This window comes from Pteropus vampyrus, unplaced genomic scaffold, assembly GCF_000151845.1.
Source record: "Pteropus vampyrus isolate Shadow unplaced genomic scaffold, Pvam_2.0 Scaffold391, whole genome shotgun sequence".
Taxonomy (NCBI): domain Eukaryota; kingdom Metazoa; phylum Chordata; class Mammalia; order Chiroptera; family Pteropodidae; genus Pteropus; species Pteropus vampyrus.
The window spans coordinates 97,453-112,481 of record NW_011889172.1 but is presented as its reverse complement, the minus strand read 5'-3'; the positions used below and the strand labels follow the sequence as shown (position 1 = coordinate 112,481).

General features: G+C 37.8%; 2 protein-coding genes across 2 annotated transcripts; both read left to right on the top strand.

Moving 5' to 3' along the window:
• Nucleotides 1-1,616: 1,616 nt before the first annotated feature.
• LOC105305650 (putative gustatory receptor clone PTE01) lies at nt 1,617-3,812 on the top strand. Its single transcript, XM_011380345.2, is given in 4 exon segments — nt 1,617-1,709; nt 2,582-2,589; nt 2,886-3,004; nt 3,007-3,812. Coding segments are annotated over 4 exon segments (1,026 nt in total).
• Nucleotides 3,813-6,818: 3,006 nt separating this feature from the next.
• Nucleotides 6,819-13,055, top strand: LOC105305649 (olfactory receptor 18-like). Its single transcript, XM_011380344.2, has 2 exons — nt 6,819-6,941; nt 12,034-13,055. The coding sequence occupies exons 1-2, from the start codon at nt 6,913-6,915 to the stop codon at nt 12,974-12,976; spliced, it is 972 nt and encodes a 323-aa protein (XP_011378646.1). The 5' UTR covers nt 6,819-6,912; the 3' UTR covers nt 12,977-13,055.
• The last annotated feature ends 1,974 nt before the right edge of the window (nt 13,056-15,029 follow it).

Below are 15,029 nucleotides of genomic sequence, written 5' to 3'. Positions count from 1 at the left end.
ATACTTGAAACCTATATAATGTTATTAATCAGTATCACCCAAATTAATTTAATAAATTAAACAAAAAAATTAAAGAAAACACAAAGAAATGGAAAGATATTCTATGTTCTTTGATTAGAAGAATGAACATAGTTAAAATTATTTTAACCTTGCCATATTACCTAAAGCAATATACAGATTTAATGCAATCTCCATCAAAATCTCAATGACATTTTTTGTATATTTACTCTATATTTTAATTATATTTATCAGGGTGACATTGGTTAATAAAATTATATAGGTTTCAAGAATATAATTCAATAATACATCATATATATATATTGTAGCGTGTGTTCACCACCCAAAGTTAAATTTCCTTTCATTATCATACATTTGACTCTCTTTATTCTTTTCTAACTCTCCTCTCCCCCTTTCCTCTGGTAACCACTAAACTGTTGTCGGTGTCCATGATCTCTGTTTGTCTTGTTCGTTTGTTGCTTTCAGTTTTACATCCCACATATAAGTGAAATCGTATGGTTCTCTTTTTCTGTCTGACTCATTTTGCTTAGCATGATAATACCAATGGTATTTTTTAAAGAAATAGAACAAACAATCTTCAGATTTGTATGAAATCATGAAAGGCCCCGAATAGCCAAAGCAATCCTGAGAAAAAAGAACATGGATGGATCTTGATATTATCATGCTAAGCAAAATAAGTTCGGCAGAAAAAATTCAGAACTTTATGATTTCACTCATACATGGGATATAAAACTAAAGCAACAAATGGAAAAGACAAACAAAAACTCATAGACACAGACACCAGTATAATGGTTACCAGAGGTGAAGGAGGGAGCAGCGAGGTAGATAAGGGTAAAGGGGATCAACTATATGGTGATGGAAGATTTGACTTCAAGTGGTGAACACAAAATACAATATACAGATGATGTATTATTGAACTGTATGCTTGAAACATATAATTTTAATAACCAATGTCACCCATATCAATTTAATTAAAAATGTAAAATAAAAAATAGAACTACGATATGTCCAGCAATGCCATTTCTGTGTATATCTGTGAAGAAAATGAAATCAGTATCTCAAAGAGGTATCTGCTCTTCCATGTTTATTGCAGTATTATTCACAATAGGAAAGATGGTAACAACTACAGTATCTGTTGACAGATTACTAGATAAAGCAAACGTTATCTATATCTATATCTATATCTATGTATGTATGTATGTATGTATGTATGTATGTATGTATGTATGTATGTATGTATCTATCTATCTATCTATCTATCTATCTATCTATTATCCAACCATCCATCGATCAATCTATCATCTATCTATCTATCTATCTATCTATCTATCTATCTATCTATCTATCTATCTTTCTACCTATCTATCTACTTATTATCTATCACCTATATCATCTATTTATCTATCATCTATCTACATATACACACAATAGATTATTATTAAGCCATATAAAGAAGGAAACTCTGCCATTTGAGACAATATGGATAAACCTGGAGGATATTATGTTACAGAAGTAAGTCAGGCAGAGAAAAACTAGTATGATCTCACTTATATGTGGAATCCAAGAAAATCTAACTCATAGAATCAGAGAGTAGAACTATGGTTGTAAGGGGCTGGAGTGAAGGAAATGGGAAGCTGTTGGTTAGAGCACTAACTTTCAGTTATAAGATGAATAAGTTCTGGAGATCTAAGGTAAAGCATGGGGACTATAGTTAATAACACTGTATTGTATACTTGAAATCTGTTAAGAGAGTAGATCTTAGGAGTTACCACACACACACGAACACACACAGTTGCACAAACACACAGAGTAACTATATGAAGTGATGGATGTAATATTAACTTGACTGTGGTAATCTTTTCACAGTGTATATATGTATTAAATCATCACATTGTACAATAAAAGACCTTCATGTTTTACTATGTGTATATATACACATATAATTTTAGTTTATCAATCATACTTCAATAAAGCTTGAAAAAAGAAAAACAATGAAGTAGTATTATCACACCATGACAGAATAGAGTCCAAAAAAAGCAAAGAGCAGTCCCACACACCAGACATTTTACTAATATTGTATGAGATTGATAAAAATAACCATAAATGACATATAAATTTCAAGTGTTTCTTAAATTTCATTATTGTTTAATCACGGACAGATTCTCTGCACACTAATGTCATCTTTATGGCCATTGATACTGTATTATTATGTGCACTTAACTAACCACATATAACAAAATTTGAAGTACACTAAGGCCCAACATAGGAATTATATAGCAAACGATTTTAAAGAATAACTCTCATATTTGAGCACTTATTTCTATGAAGGAGAAAAGAGAAAACCAAAGAGTGATAAAACTGATAAAGCTAACTATCACATAATAATATTTTCTGATTATGAAATTTAACTGAATTTATAATCTAGATTACACAGTCCTGCCTTGTACATGGTATTTAAGATATTTTAAATAAAGGAACCTATCTAGCATTGCATTTGAATAAAATAAGGCATATTTAGCTACTTCTTAATTCCTTTAAATTAGAGTTTTTTTTTTTCTTAAAGAGTGAAGGGTAATTCTTATTCTATATTTTCCAGTGATCATGGATTTGTTATCTCTAATTTTCTTGTTCCCCTGATACTCTTCAGTCAAGTTTCTCTAAAATAATTGTGTATAAAAAGAGGTAAAAAAAAACACAGAAATAAGAGTACAATTCTAAGAAGAAAGAATTTATCATACTGAGAAATACTGCTCAAGGTACTGGGATGTTGACCTCACAATTCAATTGCTTGGATCCAAAATATAGAAACAGTTCTGTGTGACCATTTACTTATTTCCTGTTTCCAACCTTCTTTTCCATTTCAAAAGGTGTCCAAGCTACATAGAACCACGATATCTAACACTTGTCTCAGAATTCTTCCTCATGGGACTGTCAGATGATCTGGAACTTCAGCCTCTGCTTTTTGGGCTCTTCTTGTCCATGTACCTGTTGCTATATTGGGGAATCTGCTCATCATCCTGACCGTCAGCTTGGACTCCCACCTCCACACCCCCATGTACTTCTTTCTCTCCAACCTTTCCATGGCTGACATCTGTTTTATCTCTACCACCGTCCCAAAGATGATCATGGACATCCAAACTCACAGCAGAGTCATCACCTATGGGGGCTGTCTGACTCAGATGTCTTTTTTGATCCTTTTTGGATGTATGGATGATATTCTTTTGACTGTAATGGCCTATGAGCGGATTGTGGCCATCTGCCACCCTCTGCACTACTCAGTCATCACGAACCCATGCTTCTGCTGCTTCTTAGTTTTGGTGTCATTTTTCATCAGCCTTTTGGACTCCCAGCTGCACAATTTGATAGTGTTACAACTTACATGCTTCAAGAATGTAAAAATTTCTAATTCCTTCTGTGACCCTTCTCAACTCCTTCATCTTGCCTGCTTTGACACCTTCACCAATAACCTAGTCATGTATTTTGTTGGCGCCATATCTGGTTTTCTCTCTATCTCAAATATATTTTTCTCTTAATATGAAATTGTTTCCTCCATTTTGAGAGTTCCATCAAAAGGTGGGAAGTACAGAGCCTTCTCCACCTGCGGCTCTCACCTGTCAGTCGTTTGCTTATTCTATGGAACAGGCATCGGAGTTTACTTTGGATCGGCATTGTTGGCTTCCTCGAGGAATGATGTGGTGGCCTCAGTTATGTACACTGTAGTCACCACCATGCTGAACCCCTTCACTTACAGCCTGAGGAACAGAGACATTAAGAGTGCCCTAGGCAGTCCATAGCAAAACATTCTGGTCTTAATATTCATGTAACTCTTTTTGGAGTGTGGTTGGAAAACCCAGGAAAACCAAACATGTAAACTGAATACTGTGTCCTTGGTCACATTCCTTTGTAGGCTCATGATTTTCATTCCTCTCCATGCTTCACATAGGATTGTCACTTCTTTTGATTTATGCTTCATTGAACTTGGAGAGCATGTTTGGATCCTTTGTACATCATAATAAATGCATGAGAGGTTCTCCTCAACCACTCTGGTATGCAGATGAAATGCACGATTCTCTTTTATTTACTTTAACTCTACATCCTTTTCCACAGTTTCTGCATACATTCCATGTAATTTTGCATCTGTCAAATCTATTTATTCAGGTAATTTATGAGGATGTAGGTAATTTCCGTGGATTTTATTGGAATCCCTTGGGGAGTTTTATAAATACTGATGACTGGGTCTATTGGAGGAAGTCATCAAGAAGGTGTGACTTCCACTTAACTCAAGAGCTGTACCTGGGGAATCAGAGTCTGCTTGCCTCTCCTCTGTCCTTGGAATGTTCATTCTACTTGCATACCCTCAGGTAGAAGCAGGCCCAAAGATATTGCCTTTAGCTTGTAATGTGTTGAGACCATCCGAATGTCATACATGACTGAACCCAGTTAAGGCCTCTTTTATACATTAATTTTTAAGATTTTTTGGGCAGGTGTGTAGATCGTCTTGTGTTGCAGCCACCCAAGACAAGCCTTGTATGGAAATGTTTTAGCTTATGAAAACTGCCACCTACCAATCTGGAGTGATCTGTTTCACTCTTTGGTCTCTCTTTGACCCTCTGTGCATGGGGACTAGTTTCAAATTTCAGCCTGGAAGCTCCAGAGATTGCAAACCAACATGGTCTCCCTTGTTAAATATTGATCATATATCAGGGGTTTATTTCTAGGCTTTTGATTCATTGGTCTCTGTGTCTATGTTGAATCCAGTCCTATGTCCTATTGTGGCTGATACTGGTAGTCCCTGCTCCTCTTCCTTGTGTTTAGCTGTGTGTTTATGTCTAAGCTTTGCCGTCCTCTGGGTTGGGTGAAGCAGAAACAGGTTCTTCCTGTGCCCCACTAAAAGGCTGGGGAAGCTGCTTGCACAATTTCTACTCTCCCTTTTCCCAGGAGGGAAACAACTTTCTCTAGCCGGGAAGTTCCTTCCTGGTGTTAAGTGGTGCTGGCCTAGGTGGTGGGACGATGATTGAAGCCGTTCTTTCTTTCCTTTGTGTGGTGATTCTCAGGTGTTTTGTTCCACTGCATTGCTGAAGCCTCCTACGTGGAATACCAAGCTCTCCCAGGGCTCTTTCTTTTTTTTTTTTTTTCAAAAGTAGCCATCTAATCATTGATCTTTGAGGGGAAACGGAGGCTGGCGTCTGCTACTTCATCATCTTTGTTTTGTCACACTTCCTTCATATCAGTTAATGACAAAGCAGTTGCTAAATTCCTCATTCAGAGTCCCCTGAACCAGGAAACTGAATGGATAGGATGTAGCAGGTTGCAAAGTACTGTCATTCCCATATGAACTCGTTTTATCAATTGAAAAACCTGAGAAACTGAAGAGGGCCTCAAGCACAATTATTTAAATATTAGGAGTGGAGAACACAAAGTAAGTAAAGAAAATACATCGTAGAAAAGGATGAATTCTTCTTAATGATCAGAAATCAGAAGCCATTGGGGACATTTGTTGAATTTGGGCACAGAATGGTTGCAGATGGGTGTGATATCAATGGAGAGACTCTGGTGATGGAAGAGAAACCATGCTGGCTTTTTCTGAGTGCATGTCCTGAAGGAACATGCTGGGATCTGCAGAAACACTAAATCAGAGACAATTTCTACTCATATGCCGGTTTATGTGCAGGGAAGTTTTGCTGAGAGCATCATGGTGTGGTGGGTTATAGACTATGTTGGGCAGCAGAGAGACATCTTTCCAGTCCTATGGGGTTTAGAAGCCAATGTCCTGATAGAGGGGGAGGCCTTGGGCAAATTCCAATATGCACTCAGTCACCTCTGCCTCCTGTATCTGGACCCACTCACTTGAATGTGTCCTGGGCCTACTGAATTGCTTCAAATCAACGCATACATGGCTAGACTGATGAGATGTCCCTTCTGAGATTAGGGTACAAAAAGTCTCTGGCTTTCATATTCTTGGCTTTTGTTTCTCTGTCACTTATCTGTTTGTTGGCAGATAAGATTGGCAAGCAACAGCCAAGTGTGAGCTTCCCTGTGACAGAGAACTGAGCAAGGCCTCTGATCAACAGCCCATAGGACTCCATCTTTCCAAAATGAGTGGACTTGGAAACAGGTCTTTTCCCAGTTCAACTCTGAGAGGACAGCAGCCCGAGCTGACACCTTGAGTGTACTTGTTAGATGCTCTGGTTTATTTAAGAAAATTAGGAAGTTATAAATAAGTTTATAAAAGTCCATAGTTTTCTAGTATACCCAGATTATGCCAATGAGAGGGAAAAAGCAGAACAAACAAACTACAAAATACCCTTAAAAAAAGAAATGCAGGAGGGTCCTTTCAGAGAGAGAAATATTTTATAGCTGAGAAAATGGAAAGAGGTGCAGATTCTTGTTAAAGAAGACCTAATTTTCCCTAATTTATGTGATAATAAATGGATTTGCAAATGTGTAAGTCAAAAGGCATAAATTGAAAAGAAAAAGGGTCTGCATTTTATGTTAAGATCCTTGAAATTGGACATCAGAAGTGAAGTGTATAGTTGAGCTTTCCCCTGAGAGAAAGACTCAGACCCTTTTAAGCACATTCACTTTTCTCCTTTTCCTCTTATGTTATTGTTAGGAGGTCCTCAGAGATTGGGAGAACATGGGCCAATTTTGGTAATTATAAGCTCTGTGCATTGATCTCTCAAGGCCACTCAGGAGTAAATAATTAGCCAGTGCCTCCAGCCCTTCAGGCTGCCAGTCCCAGTTAAGCTTCATACCTGTCTTTTTCTCCCAGAGTTGTCGCCTGCATCAGGAGATCCATGCCTGAGTGTCTCCCTCCCAATCCTGAGGACAGGGCCTCTGCAGCCCTCATCATTCACCAGACAGGAGAAGGCAGTGGAACTCAACTCCTAGGTCATGGTCAAGGAGAGACACAACACAGAGCAGTAAGTGCCAAAGGAGATGGTGGGTGGAGGAGGTATTATGAAGAAATTTATTTTCTTATATTCAAGACAGCAGGACAACTGAGATGGCCAGACAGGAGATCATCAGTATGCAAAGTTTCAGCTCAGAGGCCTGTAAAGTTTATGTTATCTTTTTTTCTGTTGGGGATTTTGGAATTCTTGTTTAGAATTCTGCTCTCTGCCACTTCCAGTCTTAGCTTCCAAAGTCATTGCTCATACCTGAGTAGGAAATGGATCCTGAAATGATCACCAATGCTGTGATTGTGATCATGATGGGGATAAGGAGAATAGCAATATCACAAAACTTTATTGAGGTTTTACTTGCCTCATGCTCAGAGCTATGTGTTATATTGCTTTAATTTTAAATCTGCATCATACCCCCACATTGGCATGCATACATTATTGTTAATTTACAGTTGAGGAAAGGAGTACAGTATTCTTATTTAATTTAAACCAGGTCTTTGGGTAAAAACGGGTGAATTCAGGTGTGCATTTGAGCAGTGAGATCTATTCCAAGGAAGTAGGATGAAGGACAATGTCTTCCCATACAGTTTATTTTCATGTGGCTATTGAGCCCTTGATATGTGGCTAGTCCAAATTGAGATGTGCTGTCACCATAAAATATTAGATTTTTAAAGATGTACAAGAAAAGAATTTAAAAAAATCTCAATTTTGTGTGATATTATAATATTCTTGGTATAATGGGTTAAATAAAATGTTAAAATTGAAAGGAATCAAAAAACCAATGAATCTACTCAACTTTCCCTTTCCAGGTCACTGCAGGCAAAATAACTGTACGGAAGTGACTCAGTCTCGTTTCTTCTTTCTTCCTTTTTTTTTTTTTTCCATAGCAGCTTTTATTTGTATAGCCAAAAATGGAAAATAAACCAAATGTCCTTCAACAGGTGAAGAGTTAAACACAATTTGGTACATCCATGCCATGGAATACTAGTCAGCAATAAGAAGGAACAAACCATTGATACACCCAATAACTTGGCTGGATCCTAAAAACATTATGCTTAGTGAGAAAAGCCAATTTCCAAATGTTGCATACTGTATGATTGCATTTACATAACATTCTCAAAATGGCAAAATTAAAGAGATAAAGAATACATAAGTAGTTGCCAGGGGTTAGATGTGGGGAGGGAAACAGTAACAATAAAGGGGCAGCATGAGAAACTTCCATGTAGAGATGGAACAGTTCTGTCTCTTGATTGTGGTGATAGTGATTACACAAATGTATACAAGTAAATGCCATATAATCCCAAACACCTACCTCAAACAAATGAACAAACAACCGAAAAAACAAGTGCATGTAAACTGGTGCAAGATCTGTCGCTAGTTAGTTGTATCATCCCAGTTAGTTTTCTGGTTTTGACAATGCTGAGTCTCCTTGAAGCCCCTGAACCTACACTATGCCTGGTGCAGAGCAAGCAGTCAAAACAAAGTAGAACAAACAAAAATACACATATAAACTCTGGTAAACATTGATTACTGTTCGTTAGTTTACAGGAACACAGTGTAGTACATATGGCACACCCTGGGGGCTTTCATTCCTGGGCTTCCATCCCTTCCAGGGATGTCCATATGACTAAAGAAATAAATGAGATTCTCTCATTTCCCTCCAAGTGTTCTTCCCAGAGTGACTATCTGAATCTGATGAGAGGGTCGTGGGAACCTTGAATTGTAGCCAAGCTAGACCAAAGTTATAGGCAACTTGGGGCCCTTACAGTTGGTATCTAAAGTGAGGCAGAAATTGGATTCATGGGACTGAGCTCTTCATCTGTGGAATCTGACATTCCAGGCACATAATGTTAGAATTGAGTTAGATCGTTGGACACTCAGCTGGTGTCATGGAGAATTGCTTGATGTGTGGGTTCCTAGTCCCCACATTTGGTGACCAGAAATGTCAGAAGTGAAGTATTCTATGTAAAATAAATGAGACACAAAGGAGGTAAAAAAACTGGGCCAGTTTTTCCATACAGGGCCAGAAACTTTTTTATTTTTTTATTTTATTTTTTATTTTTAAAATAAATTTTTAAAATTAGGTTCAAGTATATAGTACATCGGTTAGACATTTATATAGTTTATAATATGATCCCTCTAATTGCTCCTTCTCTCCTCTGGCTGTCCACCTAGCCAATATATTAATGCTAACTGCATTTCCTATGCTGTGCTCCCCATCCCCGTGAACATCTATTAACAACTAATTTGTAGTTATCCCTTCACCCCATTCTCCCAGCCGTACAACCCCCTTCACCTCTGTCCTCTATATTTGCGAGTCTGTTTTGATTAGTTTCTTCTTTTTGTTCTTTAGATTATGCATATAATTGAAATCATATGGTATTTATCTTTCTCTGTCTGACTTATTCCACTCAGCATAATAACCTCTAGGTCCTCCCATGTCATTGTAAATGGTAGGACATCATTTTTTTTAATGGCTGAGTAATATTCCGTTGTATATATGAACCATAACTTCTTTATTTAATTGTCTGTGGATGAGCATTTAGGTCGCTTCCATATCTTGGCTATTGTAAACTGTGTTGTAGGGACAAAGACTTAATTTAATTATAATTTAGTTAGAGTGTCCATGGTCAATAGTAGGTTTTTGAGGGCAATGGGTACTGTTAAAAGAGAATTTAGACAAAGCAATAATTCCCAATGATAAAGGTGAAGCATAGATGTCATTTAGTTTTATGTATGAGAACATCCCTAAGATTGTTAAAATTTAGTGGGATGTCCAGTTATTACTGTGATTTGAGACACGGTATTGGTTGAGGACATGAAATTTTGCCAATTGGTGCATTTCAGCTGATGTTAAAGTTAATTCAGAACTATGTTGAGGAGATGCAAAAGCCAATTGGTGCTTTTTTTTTTTCTATAAATACTTTCAGAACATTCTGGAGTTCTAGCTGGGTCAAATTGTACACCTCTGTTTCAGTTTTTTGTTTCCTTTCCATACCTAGATTTCTCTCTCTCTCTCTCTCTTTTTCTCTTTCTTTCCTCCTTCATTTCATCACTAGATATACTTAAGGATGGTTCTCTCTATTCTGATCATATTTATAGATTTCTTCTTCCTGAGAACCTCAAATCAGTATCTTCAGGGTGAGGGACCTTCTTAATGTTGATGGTTGCGTTGTAGGGTTGATGTACCATGTACTTAAATTAGGTTCGTTTTAAGCCCTTTGCTGTGCCACAGAAGTGCCATGAGTACCATCCTAAAACCCCGAAGATCCAGATCTTTGTCAAGACAAAGACATGGGTAATATCAACAGCAAACATATTCAAAGGTCCTGGGAGCTCTCTGCGCTTAGGAGTGCAGACCTGAGCATGACACATAATAGCTGCATTTCTTTCTCTTCTCTCCCCTCCTCCCCTCACCTATCCCCTCTCTTCCCTTTTCTCCTCTCTCTCTCTCTCTCTCCTTCTCTCTTTCTCTCTCCCTCTCTCTCTCTCTCTCTTCCTCTCTGCCTCTGCTCTCCAATTTTCTTTAATGACTACTTTTTTGTGTGAGAACCAGACTGATGGACCTACACTGAACACAGGGTAAACTCTTTCCTCTGAGCTCCATAGGGGCAATGCATGGTTAAAACACACACCAATCTGGGTAAGAATCTTTCCCCTGACCCTCTTCATTCTAAGAAATAGAGAAGTCTGGGCCAAAACACAAGACCCAGGGCCACATTAAGGAAAGATCCAACTCCATAGTCTTGTCTGTATTAGGAAAGTAATACAGAAACTTCTAAGCGAGGTTCATAAGATCTATAAGAAAGGATTGGAAAGACTGAATAAATGAAGCACAATGCAGCACTGTTCAAAGTGCAAGCTTGCCATCACACAGCAGAGCCAGAACAAGAAAAGACACTTTCGTAGCTGGCGGTCCTTGTCTCCACACCCTAGTCACCACAACAAGTGCAGTGAATGCTCTGCAGGAATAGGATGGGCTCTCACCCCTAATCTGGCTTGAATATTGAGGCTGAAAATGTTACACATTCAAAAGAGTCTAAAAGGTTTTATTCTTCGTATAAATATATCCCTGTCTGGAGGAAGCCTAGCAGCCCATGGAAGCTTTTCTGCAATGACATGAAAGGTCAAGGAAAGAGACTTTTTAGAAAAATTGTGGTTAGGTTGTGGGTTCAGAGTGAGAGTTCCTACATATGCGAGGTTTGAACATCTTGCTGTTGCCAATGGAAGAAGGAGCCAGCCTTTTTTCAAAACTGAGATATAATTAACATGTAACATTATATTAGTTTCAGGTGTACAACATAATGATTTAATATTTGTATATATTGCAAATTATACATCACAAGTCTAGTTCATTTCTGTCACCGTTAATAGTTACAATTTTTTTATTGTAATAAGAACTTTTAAAATCTACTCGCTTAGTAACTTTCAAATATAAAATATAATGTTATTAGTTATTGTCACAATGCTGTACATTACCCTCCCATGACTTTTTTATTTTATAACTGAAGGATCCAGGCTTTCTTATCGGGTCATCCAGATGTTGGGCAGAAAGTGAAGAGGAAGCGGTGTGGTTTAAAAATTGTTAATAGCCAATATCACACACACACAAAAATAGCATCAGACACTTTATTACATAACTCTTATAGTATGTTTACAATATTCCAAATCAAGGGAATTAATTGCACTGCATTTGGATAAAGAAGTACATTTGATTGCTTATTAGTGTTCTATAAAAAAAGAAACTAATAAAGAACCATTTTTTTTGTCTTAAGGGGGGAAGATGTTTCTCATTCTATTCCTTCACAGGAGGGGACTGATAGGTTACCATGCTTATAGATTTTTAAATCTCTAAATTACTTTGCTCCTCTAATTTCTCTATCTCATTCTTTCCAAAGGGATGCATGTAGTAACAGATTAATGGAGCAAATCCAATGTGAAAAAGGTTCTCAGAAAAATGTTTGTCATCACTGAGAAATACTACTGAAGGAGTATGGTCTTTGAGTGTGAATACTTTATTTATAAATTGCTTAAACTCAAAATGTAGACTCACTGATGGATACTTATATACTTGTTTTTTTTACACCAATCCTCGTTTATTTTCCAAAAGGTGTCTGTGCTATGTGGAACCACAGAACATAACAGGTGTCTTGAAATTTCTCCTTCTGGGACTCTCAGATGATCCAGAACTGCAGCCTCTAATTTTTGGGCTCTTCCTGTCCATGTACCTGCTCACCATGCTGGGGAATCTGCTCATCATCCTGGCTGTCAGCTTTGACTCCCACCTCCACACTCCCATGTACTTCTTCCTCTCCATCCTGTCCATGGTTGACATTGGTTTTACTTCTACCACCATTCCCAAGATGATTTTGGACATCCAGACTCACAGCGGAGTCATCTCCTATGCTGGCTGCCTGATTCAATTGTCTTTTTTTTATCTTTTTGGATATCTGGACAATACACTTCTAACTGTGATGGCCTATGACCGGTTCATAGCTATTTGTTACCCCCTGCAATACCCGGTCATCATGAACCCCCACCTCTGCAGCCTGCTGGTTCTAGTGTCCTTTTTGATCAGCCTTTTAGATGCTCAGCTGCACTGCTTGTTGATGTCACAACTTTCCTTTTGCACAAAAGTGGAAATTCCTCATTTCTTCTGTGACCCTGCTCAACTCCTCAAGCTGGCCTGTAATGATACCTCCACCAATAACATATTAATCTATGTTATTGTTGCCATCTTTGGTGGGGTCCCACTCTCAGGGATCATTTTCTCTTACTATAAAATTGTTTCCTCCATTCTGAGAGTCCCATCATCAGGAGGGAAGTATAAAGCCTTCGTCACCTGTGGTTCTCACCTGTCAGTTGTCTGCTTATTTTATGGAACAGGCATTGGGGTGTACCTCAGTTCAACTGTCTCATATTCTTCCAAGAGGGGTGCAGCGGCCTCAGTGGTGTATGCGATGGTCACCCCCATGCTGAACCCCTTCATCTACAGTCTGAGGAACAGGGACATCAAGAGAGCCTTGCAGAGTCTCCTCAACAGAACAGCCTAGTCTCAATACTCCCTTCCCTCCATACTGTGGTTAGTAGATTAGAAATTTCTGCGAAACCAAACCTCTGGAATTGGCAAATATGCCTCTTTGCGCGCACAATTGTTGTAGCTCATGGTTTTCATTCCTTTTGATCTATTACATCAGAAAGTTGCTTATTCTGGCACATTTTTGATGGGATTAGGGGACTATTCTCTGATGCTATGTATATCAAGATCACTGCACAATTGAATTTAATTGCAACTATGGAATCTTATGTATTTGTCCCCTATTACCCAGGCATTTTGTAGAAATTTACAACTCTCTTTTGAGTACATAGCTATATATGATTCCCAATTATTTTCACATCCATGCCTATTTTCCATAAAACTTTGGCTTTGTTTAAATCTATTGTTTCAGATTGTGTGAGAGAATGTGTGTCACTGGTCCTCCATCTAGGCTTCCTACTCAAAGCATCTGATGAGCTTTAAAAATCTTCATGGCTGAGTCCCATCACTATAGACTACGATTTAATTGGACTGGAGAGTGAAAATATTATGAACGCGTTTAATAGCACATCTAATGTGCAGCTAAAGTGAGGACTATTGAATTTTGTCAGACCTTTTATTCAAGGATGACTTATATGTCTTGGGTTCTTTTCTGTTTATGGTTAGGTCCTAAAGATCTGAAAGTGATCAGAGCTCATAAAGGAGAAGATATGAAAGAGTTTGCATTAGTCACAGCCAATGTGATTTTTTCCCTCATATTCCTGGTAATACATTTTTTTTCCTGACATACCTTCTCCATCCACACTCTACAGCTGTACCTATTTGCTAGATATTAAACTATTGTTTTCTGATGCAAACTAACCCTTTTATATTGTAAGTTGTGATGCTGTGGTGGGGGCTGGGAATCTTTAAACTGCTGCTCTGATTTTCCATCTGGTTTCTCTTTAGGTTTTTCCAGTAAGGGTCAGTAAAGAGCACCCACACTAACTTTCCCCTTACCCTTAGACTATGAGTCCATCAGTGTTTGCTGCAGTAAGGACACTGTGTTCCCATGTTTTTCTTTCATGCCTTTCATCTTTCAAAACCCATTCCATTTATCCACACCTATATGAAATTATCTTCATTAAATAACTAGTGTGCTTTCTTTTCTTGATTGAACCCTGACTGATAAATCATAATATGGGGAATAAATTGTAAGAATGCAAAGTGAGCTCAGTATAAGATGGAGAATGTAATGCTATGTCTTCATCAAGTGTGTACAGTTGAGGTTTAAAGTAGTGGTATGATATTTCCAGTGCCTGTGTGATTCTAAATTTCCCTGTAGATCATCAAGTCACCCAAGTCATTATGAATAAATTTAACCCTATCTTCATTTTCATTACTCAGGGGTAGTAAAGAACCACATCCTCAGCAAAAGGGAAATCTTTCTTTTCACTACTAACCACTCTATTAGGATTCTAAGTTGTAACCATGCTTCTTTCTCTACTGTCTTTGGCCTCCTTCTATCTCCTTCTACACACCCAGGTACCTATGTACATATCCATCTTTCCTAGAGGTGCTAGAAGTGGTTTCTGAAGTAGCAGTCTGGGATTTCTGAAAAGCTGTCCAATAACTCATTTAATCTACTCTGCCTTTTATCACTAAGCTATATCACGTACCAACTTCACTAACAATGATCCTAGTATCTGACTCAGTTTAATATTAGATTTGTCTTTCCACGCAAGCAGTCTAAAATTTCTCAACACTCATACCTCTTTTTTCAATTCTTCTCTATACTCCTGCTATGTGGTCATTTGGGCTTCCTAAAAATTTTCCCTGCCATTTATGCACATACACATAATTATCATTATATTCCCATATCCGATTTAACTGGGTAAGTGGTCACATTTCTTCATATCAGTTATTGAGAAACCAGTCTCTGAGTTCTTCATACATAGAAATCTGACTCAAGAAGACTGTGTAGATTAAACACAGAGGTTGTTGAACCCATGATTCCCATATATCCCACTGCGTTTTACCACATAACCCAGAACTTCACTGAAAAAAAACTTTAAGAGTTAAAATTCAAA

Excerpts from the sequence above, each read along its gene's own strand:
- LOC105305649 (XM_011380344.2), top strand. The coding sequence starts at position 6,913 with ATGGTCAAGGAGAGACACAACACAGAGCA. Across the intron at positions 6,942-12,033 it reads GAGAGACACAACACAGAGCA|GTGTCTGTGCTATGTGGAAC; the intron begins GTAAGTGCCAAA and ends ATTTTCCAAAAG.